We start from the raw sequence: 11,069 nt of genomic DNA, 5'->3' as shown, positions 1-11,069 counted from the left end.
AATTTGGTTATCATTAAAGTACTCAAAACTGCATTTTTCTGTTATAAACATGAACGGTTCAAGTTCGACAGAATTATGTTCGTCTATTGGTTTAATCGAGTTTGAGTGCCTTAATGATAACGAAATTGGCTGAAATTTTGCAGAGATGATCTATACATTAGTATCTAAAGACTAGACGGTGAAGATGTGAAAATTCGATTGAAAAGTGAGTGTAAAGTGGAAATCCGCACAGTAAGAATGAATACGGACATCCGCACCTGAGAAAATTTGTATATATATATATACACTGTTAATTTTTCAAGTATTTTAAGTCATAGTCGACGCGTTTCTTCATTTGTGAGGCCGGGAGGACAGGACAAAGCAAAAACCAAGAGCCGAGCAGAGCCACACCCATGCATGGCCAAGATAAACCTTAAAGGGCAGGCAAGGCTGCACGCCCCAGATCGAGAAGAGTAGTTCCGGCCAATTAAGAACAACAGGAACCCTTCAAGGTTCAGCTTCCCTCCAATTAACAAAGAACAAGTCAAGGGGTTGAAACCACCTCAAGGTAGGTGAAACAATTCCATCAGTTTATGATGTCGACACTTACTCATTCTATTATACAACCAGATTTATGTCATTTCCATCAGTTTTATGAAAAAAATAAAATAAAAAAATAAATAGAGATGGCAACCAAAGTTTACAACGTCGGAAACCAAGGCATGAGAAGCACTTGGTGTAAGGGAAACATTCTTGTCACTTGGTCTAATAAGACCTAGCTATGTTTTTTTTTTATAGATGTTGGCAAAGGAAAATTTGAATAATGTTGGAACGGAAAGTACATATATTGGGCCTTTGCGACGAAAGTACTCTCATCTGAGTTGTGCTGGAGTTATTTAGCTTCTTTTCAGTTCACCTAAAAAAAACAAAGGGGTACACATACATTTTGAAATGTGACATGTTTCACAAAAACCAGAAGGGCGACATTCGAAACACATTCACTAAAAATTTCAGTTGTCCATACTCATAATAGTATAATACGTACTCACAGATGATCACCAATTTCTAGCTTGGAATGATAACCCACGCTAGAAAATCTTTGTTGGACCTACGAATTCCCCCTTACCAGTTGGGATAAAGAAGGTAGCGCAGCTTTTAGCATCATCGCCTAGTGTCAAAAGATTTGAATTTTTACTCGATAGATCATAGAATCAGTTACCACCTTTCCAAAAGTTTAACCCCAAGGTTGTGGTTAAGTGGTTAACTGATGTTCTGGGCATGTTGTCCAGTGAGCAAATGTTGAAAGAAAATGCTGGTACCACATACAACTCGTAGTGATGATTAGGAGCGAATGCAAAAAGTTTCTTAGTGATAAAGCGTTCATGAAATGAGCTCAATTCCAAAACACTTCCCTGGCATAAAAGCCATTATAAGTCACACCTCTGTAGCTTTGGCAACCTGGCTCCAACATGAAGTACAAACATAATTTGAAACTAACATGCCAGGGGACTTTCACGTAAAAACCATCCAGGTAAAACCGTAAAACAGACTTCAAGAGGGACGATGAAGGAAAGGAAAAAAAAAAAACAATGACAGACTTGAATATACAGATCAATCTTTTTGGAGAACAGCTAAATTCTAATATCATGGACATAATCTCAATGTTTCATCAATCCACCTTCCAAACTATGTTCTTCAAACGCCAGAGAAGGCTCACTCATAGATCAGGTTGCTGCTTTCGAGTGTTTGATAAGCCAATCAATCACAACATCTATGTTTATGGAATCCTTGCATGAGATCATGTAGCAACATACCTCTTTGTCCGTGATTGAATCAAGGCCCCTGAAAATACCAAACAGAAACATCAAAAATTCAATGAGAAAGAATACTCCTAAGATGATTTTCCAATATGGTGGCTAAAGAGATGACATGTACAAGATTGGTACTCACAGCTGTTCAACCAATGCTTGCTTCGAAAGAGCCTCAGACTTGTCGATTTTGTTGCCAAGAACAAGTAAGGGAATTCCATTCAAGGAAGGTTTCATCAAAAGGTCATGTAGCTCACTTCGAGATATTGGAACGCTGTCTCTGTCAGCAGCATCGACTACATACCTGTCATGACATCCATATCAAGGAACAATTAGAAGTGAATCAGATTGACAGGCACCGAATCTAAACACACATATGAGAATGAATACACAACCCTTGGATTTAGACTAATTAAAAATGTTGGTAAAGGACATGCTAATACCAAAATTCTCATGCAAAACATATATAACAAAAGCAAGATATAAACAACACACAATAAACAAACATGACTATCTGCGCCTCAGATAATTTCTTCAAATAAACAACCAACTTCCTACATCAGATGTAAGGATCAAAGCAATTTTTCTCATGTGTACAGATATCAGTAATACAGAGTGGATCTTATTCTGTGTCAGGATCAAGAAACACAGCGTTTTATGCATACTGATAAGCATATCTTGGCTATAAAAGCCAAAACCATCTGAAACGACTTGACAGCAACAAAATTAAAAAGATACAAAAGAGAATATGAAGGGACAAGGTAATTACACAATTACAGAGACCCCACGACAGTAACGCTCCCACATGGTGCGGAACCTTCGTTGTCCCCCAAGGTCCCAAACCTTAATTGTCACGTTTCCCTTGGTTACCTTGCGCATGTTGAATCCAACCTGGTGTCATTATATAAATAATTTATCACAAAACTGTAACAAATAAATTTCACATCATATACTTTACTATTTTTTTGGGATCAGATGCTTACGGTTGGAATCATGTCCTCACTGTACCCCCCTGTCTGATAAAACATAGAACATTCATTTGAAGGGTAAGGCACTATACATAACAGCAATTAATAAAAAGGTTTGCATTGACTCACAGCAATGGCATTTAGAAGAGATGTCTTTCCTGCGTTCTGAAGCCCAACTAGTGAAAGTTCCATTTCCTGTTTAAAGAATAAGCTGACATGTAGACACACATCAAGATAACACAAAGTTAGCTGGACAGGACCCACTGCCAAAAATTTAAGGAATGTTTAAGGTGAAAATACAGAAACTGATAGTTGTCACACCTTGCCATAAACATAAGTGCAAAATTACATGGTTCAGCAGATCCTATAACAATATTCTGGGGTAGAAGTGTAATGTCAAGAAATTAAATGTCCTCTTTTTTCTCTCCAAAGCTCTTCACAACCCCAAATTAAAAGAAACTTAGACTATTCCGTCATTTATTTCTTAACCCTATAGATATAAATTCATTGGACAAAAAAAAAATCAAGAACCATTGACGATATACATAATTACATTAGTATCATTTAAACACACACACACACACACACACACACACACATGTTATACAGACCACATAACATGATAAGCAGCTCTTGTAGCAATTTTAGTTAATGGCCCACAAAATCTAATAGTAATCAAAGAATGATGCCAATGATGCATAGCTAACAATACTAATAAAGAATAAGAGCATAGCATGCGCTGTAGAGTTCATGCATGCATTACATGATTTTCGAAGAAAAAAAGAAAGAAAGTTAGTTGTATAACTTGTATTCTTAACTGACTAGGATAAACCTTCTTGCTGTTCAAAGATTTGATCCAAAATCTACTTCCTTTCAGGTTGATTTAGTCAGAGGCTGGAGCTTTGGTCGTCAATGATCGAGATTCATCCCGACCAATCAAACCTCCTCAAATCTGACTAACCATTGTCAAACTGTTTAAATAGATTTGCAAATGAACATAAGTTGCCCTATTTTCTATCAAAGTGAAACTTTAAATCAATAGAAGTGAAGCCAATCTGATCTTGCTTCAAGGATCAATCCAAGTCAAACCATTAGTTTTATTTCACAGGTTACAGGCAACAATTATAACATTTCATTGGGCTACCTTTTGTTATCTCCATATGACGGTTTAATATTTATAGGTTTGACTACAGCTCATATACATTGGAACTATGATTTTCCATCTAAAATTAGTCCAGAATCTATTCCTTAAGTTCCAGTTTTTAAAGACTCAAATTGGTTCGCAAAGTCAGTTTTGAGGCTGGTGATTTCTCTTTGCCTCATCTAAACGTGAAAGAATTAACAAGAACTTTCTGGGCTAAAAAAAAAAAGACAATTAGATGAAGCATATTTCTTAACATACGAAATCGACATAAAAGTTTAATCTCACCTGTGCTACATAGCGGCTTCACCATTTTACTTTACAATAAAGCTTTGTTTTGCTTCTTTCATCCTCCTCACAATAATACATTGTTATTTCTCAAGAAGCTGTAGCTAGATTTTATTACATCGTGGGAACAGACCAAGTAACCTGATACTACTCAAGAGGTATGCAATGAGAATATACTTGCAGACTCTACCCCCTGATCTCGCCACGCGACAGCCCCTACCTCCCCCTACCATGCTTCCCCAAAAAACCCTTTTTTCATTTCAGGGTCCAGTAGGCCAGCAAAAACGAATCCGGATATTTCCCCCCAAAAAAAACAAAGGGAGGCGGCAGTCCCCACCTCCACAACCGCAGCATCTATGTTGTAGCATTCTATTAGGAATCGAAAGCACGCTCCTAAGCCAGAAAGCGGTCAATAATAACTCTCATTTAGTTTCTTGCTACTTCACCTAGTCTTCCCTTTTGAATGAACTCAAAACTCACCTACTCATTTATTATATTTTATTTTCTCGTGAGAAAAGTATACTTCAACTATCATACCTCCTATGCACATTACCACATAGTTGGCATGAGGCTCGCTTCATCTATTCTGTAGATCATGGCATCTCAATTGCTTCTTAAGCTAAAAAGGAAAAAAAAGCAGATTTTGTGGTTTTCACTTTTTTGGGATATCTTGCAGGCTATTCTCATGTATTCAGGCTAGAATCCTTTGCACTCATGACCAATGAGTATAAATACCCTAGACTCCTTTTGAAGCCACCTATAGTAAGAGCATTCCTCTTCCTTCTACTGCACCAGCAGAATAATAAAGTGATCATTCACACCACGTCTCCTTCTCCATGGCAAACCTATTCACATGCTGGTCCCAGTACTTCTACTACATTCAAGAAGGAAGTCGCACAAGAGCTTAGCAGAATAATAATGAGATCATTTACACCATGTCTCCTCCGGGGCAAACCTATTTACATGCTGGCCACGGTATTTCTACTACATCCAAGGAAGAAGTCACACAGGAGCTCAGCAGATGGATACCTATGGACGCTCAACTGTTTCCTTATATGGGAATCTGATGCCTAGTGTGAATGACATAGACATACCTAGCTGCTCTTTGGAAATGACATGCTTCAAGGTTCAGAGGGTTATAGTCTTCTCCGACAACCTCTGTAGATGATTGTTTCTAGGTTTCTATATCTAGATCGTTGTGTGTGTGTGTGTACATGCGTAATATAAATATGGTTTTGTCATGGGGACTGGGAAAATGAACGGGGCTTTGGGTATACAGTTGGGTTCTTTTCATTGTTTGCAAGTTATCTCAATTTCTAAATAAAGGCCAGATTTAGTGCGAATTATTCTGGCCTTCCTAAAACTTGGGAATTCAATTTTCAAAGGAACTTCAATCACCGGGAAGTTGGAAAAACTCATGTCTTTATTAGCTGCAAAAGTTTGGTTCTGCTTTCATCAAGACCACATAGAGACCTCCAGAAATGGTTTAATAGTTCAATAGGCTCTAGTCTCCAAAACCATGATGAACCTTCATCATTTTTATATTTATGTTAAATGACAATAATAATAGCTTGAAGCAGAATAGCACATTGTTGCCAATTTCTTCTGACCCAGAAAATCAAGTTCCTAGAAGTTACCAATCACAATTTTCCGGCAGCTAATCAGGCAGTAAGAAAAGCATTACAATTTTATTCTGCAACTAATCTACTTATGTAACACATGAATTCACCAATCCATTCAGAATTATCTGAAAGCACCAAAAAAAAAAAAACAGCATAGATTTATCAATTGAGCAGAGCTGAGTGTAATTAAAAATTCCAGAAAGAAAGACCATCCAATCATGCAATTACTAAAACCAAACCAATGCATTACAGTTAATGAACTTCTGCATAGCAAATTGATAAAATCTACAGCAGGGAAATGTGAACAGTGATCTGTAAAGTAGACTAATCACCCCAATATCACATCAGGATAACCATTTCTAACTTGGAAGTTAGACCCTTCTTGTACGAAAAGATTTGGAAACTTGGCAATAAGAAGAGCTGAAAACTAAAGAAGTGGAAAAAAGAAGGAGAAGGGGGTTACCTCCGAAGCCAATTGAGGAAGGAATCCAACAAACCCATGTCAATCTTTTAGGTGTGGTTGTGGGTTAAGCCTTAAGCGGGACAGTGAGGGAAAGGTAGCAAAACCAAACGAGGAAAATTCGCCGACTGTGGAAGAGGAATATCTGTTTGTTTTGTGCTTCCTCGTGTGTGTTGTAATAAACGGCTTCGCTGTCTACCTGTTGTAAAGGAAAACTGTACACACTACTCCAGCCTCCAGGTGGCTAACGGGCTGGTTCGTAATCTGACTAATGGCCCAATTTCATAACGTGTCGGGCCGTGTTTGTGCCGGACCCATAGGCAGGTCGTATCGTAGAATCTTTGCTACCGTTTCCTGCTACATTTGCTATTGCAAGTTTTGCAAATCATCCAAGGTTGTTGTTGGTTGCGTTTATATTTTGCCCAATAACAGAAGAGAAGCTCAAATTCTAACATGATATCATAACCCTGTTGATCGTATGTCAACTTGGGTGCACCATATCTTGAATTAAAATAAAATAAAACATCAACCCTTTAGGCAACACATCAGAAATTAGATTTCCAATCTTTAAAGGAGAGAACTTTAAATTTGGATGATCAAGAATCATGTTCATTTAGTCAAAGAGAAAGCAAACAAAACAAGAAGAGAGTTTGGAAATGTCTAATGTGTTATTCATCTCCCTTAATTGATGTATATATAACATGTACATAGCACTTGAAAACTAATTACAATATGAGTCCTACAAGAAAGCTAATTACAATGATTTACAACGTAATATTATCTCCTTAATTACACAATCCTAATCAACCCACAATCATGACAATAACGAGGATGTCAATGAATCTAATGATCAAGCTAACACTCTCCCTCAAATTAGGCGCAATTTGGCGCAGCTGTGTTGTGAGTAGAACTGGTTTTGAATCTGTTATGGCTAGAATAGCTTTTGGATCTGCTAAGAGAAAATCAGCTGAGTGTTTGGTAAACAGTTTATAAAAGTGTTATGAGAACTAAAAATCATTTTGAGTGTTTGTTGTTAACATGTAAGTAAGAAGTGTTTTTAGGTAGGCATAATAACCAATGCTCATACATGTTAAAATGTATGTAATCGACATTTCAAGTAGTAACAACTATTAATTGCAATAGTATGCCAAATTAACTTGCCAAACCAACCCTGGTCAGCTCTACCTGACCAAGGCCACTTATGTGATGACACACGTCCTTTGTTGAATTGAAATTTTTGTGTGTTGTTAAAAGATAACGTCGCTTTAACCCTAAACACAACTCTTGAGTCTCTTCTCCATTTTCCCCAGATCCCCGAATCTCTTGTTCCTAATGTTCTACATTCCTCAGATCCCTGATTCTGAATTATTTTTCAATTTCCCAAATTTGCTCATATTCTTTAGTAATCAGTATTGATTTCACTTCCAGTCCATTGCCATTTCGTTGTTCATCTCAGTTAAGTTCTTCGATTCAAATCATTCGATGGTCAAGCCTATTATTGCTCGACATCATCCACCTGCCTTCATCTCCAATTTGGTTGTTCTTACTTACATGAATTAGGCTGAGTTTAGGTGCAGAAGGTTGTTTGCATTATGTCTAACTTGACCATTGTTGCTGAGGTATTCTCGAGAATTGAGCACAAGTTTGATCTGATGTATGTGAAGTGTGGTTTTGTGCACTACTCCAATATCAGTAGGTGGGTAAGAGTATGGAGGAGGGTCATGAGTTCTTTGAGGCCCGTGAGGATCTTGCTGCCCTTGAGAAGAATTTTGTGGATATGCTTCCTCTTAGTTTTGAATTGGGTGAAGGATTATTTTTGTTTAAAGAAAAAATCAGGCAGAGATCATTTAGAATACACTTCATCTGGCCTTAACGATCTAGGAATTGTTATAGAAAAATGCAGAAGGCTTTGAAGTCCGGAAGAGGAGAGGAGATTTGGGTATAGTGTTTTGGGGTTAGAGAGAAGTCCCTCTGCTATCTCTTTTAATAACGTAAAAAAATTCTGAATTGAAAATGGACAGGTGTCAACAAATGAGTGGCCTTGGTCTGGTAGAGCTGACCAAGGCTGGCCTGACAAGTTTCTTCCTTTCAACAATTTATGGATAAAATTTTAAGCCACGTGGAAAAGAAAAAGAGTATAAAATATATTTTGAGTAGTTAAATTGAGAAATTAGAAATTGTCAAAACTTTCACAATAATATGTATTTTAACTTTCTATATATTATTTATTTGTATTTATTTTGTCATTTATTAATATTTAGATTAAATTCAATATGGTACCCTGAATTTTAAGTCTCTCATCAGTTGTGACCTTGTTCTTTTTTTTAATCATGTGTACCCTTATGCTTTGAAAATCCATCACTCTACGACAAAACTTTATTTCATTAATTATTACTTATATAATTGTTGAGTCCTAGAAACAGCTTCAGAAGCTGTAAATTCTAGCTTCTTATAAATAGCTTCCTCAAGAATCAATTCTGCCCAAAAACAATTTTCGAGTGTTTTACCAAACACCAATTCTGATGCCCAAAAGTAGAAGCAGTCCCAAAAGCAGCTTAGGAAGCTGTCCCAAACTAAGCCTTAGAGCATACATATCACAGATGTGCAACTTGTTAAGTGAGTCATAAAACGCTTGCTAGATAGTACCTTGTAAATTTATTTGGTAGTTGTTTCTCGCTAGGTACAAAAGGAAATGAAATTAAGCTGACCATTCAACTTTGTTTGGTCATCACTACTGCACAAAGTTAAGGATTCAATCAGTCAAGATTGATTGAGTCATGAATCACTCTTGATTTGTGGAGAGGAGTGATTCATTTTGATCACAGTGTCATTACTACCAACACCCCCCCCCCCCCCTCCAAATTGTGTGTGCTTGCACAAGGAGCAGTGTGCTTGCAAGAAGAATATGACGTGGCTTTTGAAGAGGCATTGTTAGAAGGTCTGCACGTTGATCTTAAGAATGAATGAAGAAAACTCGATGACAACCCATGGAGACTTTTCCCGAACAAAATGATAATCAAGTTCTATGTGCTTGGTACGAGCATGAAACACTGGATTGGAAGCCATGTATGTGGCACTAAGGTGTATTACAGTTAAGAAAGATAGGAAATTGAATGTGAGCACCAAGTTCATATAACAAGTAAGCTAACCAAGTAGTTTCAAAGCAGGCTTGAGCAAGAGAACAATATTCAGAATTTGTGCTAAACCTGGCAGTGGTTGGCTGCTTTGGAACACCATGAGATGAGATTGGAACCAAGAAATATGAGATACCCGGAAGTTGATCGGCGAGTGTCATAACATTCTACCCACTCAGCATCGAAGTAGGCAGATAGGTGGATATGTTGTCGATGAAGAGTGAAGTGAAGGCCATTGTTAAGTGTTCCTTTAATGTAACGCAAAATGAGCTTAACGACAGTGAGATGAGGAACTTTTGGTTGACTCATGAATTGAGAGATGGAGTTAACTGCAAAGACGATGGCAGGTCTAGTTATTGTGAGGTATTGTAATGAACCCATCATCTCACGGAAGTCTTTTGGATTAGGGAGGAGGTTGCCGTCATGGGTAGTAAGAAGTGCCTTGGTAGACATGGGTGTGCTTGCCGGTTTCCAATGCAACAAATCATGTTTTTGCATAATATCAATTGCATATTTCAACTGAGTGATATGAATGCCACTGGATTGAGCTGTCACCTGTAATCCTAGAAAGTAGTGAAGTTGACCAAGATCCGGAGAAGCTGAGGATTAATGTCGGTGACAACGATACTTTCAACATAGAGTAGAAAGAAAATTGTATGCGTACTATGTTGAAAGATAAAAAGAGAGTAGTCTGCCTTACTATGCTAGAAACCAACTGACAAAAGGAAGTTGCTCATGCATTGAAACTAGGCTTAGTGCTTGTTTGATCCCATAGAGTGTGCTTTGTTGAGTTTGCTGACAAAAGAGGGTTATGTTTGATAGACAAAGCTAGGAGGTTGACTTATATATACATCTTCGTTCAGATATCCATGGAGGAAGGCATTGGTGACATCCAATTATCATAGAGGCCAGCCACAGGATACGACAAGGGACCACACAGTTCGAATGGTGGCAGGTTTGATCACAAGATTGTAAGAGTCTGCATAATTGACTTCGTGTTGTTGATGGAAACCCTTGGGCCACAAGTCGGGATTTGTAGTGATCCACGAAATCGTCTGGGCCCTTGATGTGAAACATCCATTTACATCCAACAATGTGCTGATGAGAAGAAGGTGGAACAAGAGTCCAAGTTTGATTCTTTAACAACGCATTGATTTCAATGGCCATTGCAGTGCGCCACTGCTCATCCTTGGACGCCTACGAATAACAACTAGGTTCCATGGAATTAATGGTGGAAATGAGAGCAAGGGGTAATGGATACCTGACTGTGTCGTCGGTTCGAGACCAGCTTTGTGATGCCATCTCGAAGCTGGGTGAGCATAAGATGGAGTAGGGTTGGATTCAGAGGCGGAATTGGATTGGGTGGCGGCGCAGGAATTGTTATCGGTCAGTGGTGGTTTGAGATGCTGGAATAGTTGTGTTTGATGTGGTGGTGGGGAGATGTTGTGAGACTAGTAAGGACGGTGGAGAAGGGGGCGTGATTGTGGCGGTTGTGATGGAAGGCTACTAGCGGTGGCGGCAAGTGTAGGTGATGATTGGGGTAGCACAAGGATGAGATGGTGGCGCATAGGATATTGGAGGCTGAGAGTCTGATATGATGGAAACAGAGGCGATGTCAATTTGTGTCGATGTAGGAAGGCATGTCATGTTGATCTTGGGCTTGAGATGT

The 11,069-nt window shown here is 38.3% G+C and overlaps 1 protein-coding gene across 1 annotated transcript; it reads right to left on the bottom strand.

Moving 5' to 3' along the window:
* Positions 1 to 1,331: 1,331 nt before the first annotated feature.
* LOC101305408 (ADP-ribosylation factor-like protein 8B-like) lies at positions 1,332 to 6,443 on the bottom strand. Its single transcript, XM_004288566.1, has 6 exons — positions 6,270 to 6,443; positions 2,885 to 2,966; positions 2,771 to 2,803; positions 2,557 to 2,678; positions 1,930 to 2,091; positions 1,332 to 1,821 (listed from the first exon to the last, which is right to left on the bottom strand). The coding sequence occupies exons 1-6, from the start codon at positions 6,305 to 6,307 to the stop codon at positions 1,704 to 1,706; spliced, it is 555 nt and encodes a 184-aa protein (XP_004288614.1). The 5' UTR covers positions 6,308 to 6,443; the 3' UTR covers positions 1,332 to 1,703.
* Between the last annotated feature and the right edge of the window lie 4,626 nt (positions 6,444 to 11,069).

This window comes from Fragaria vesca, linkage group LG1 (assembly GCF_000184155.1).
Source record: "Fragaria vesca subsp. vesca linkage group LG1, FraVesHawaii_1.0, whole genome shotgun sequence".
Taxonomy (NCBI): domain Eukaryota; kingdom Viridiplantae; phylum Streptophyta; class Magnoliopsida; order Rosales; family Rosaceae; genus Fragaria; species Fragaria vesca.
This window is presented reverse-complemented; position numbering and strand designations above follow the sequence as displayed.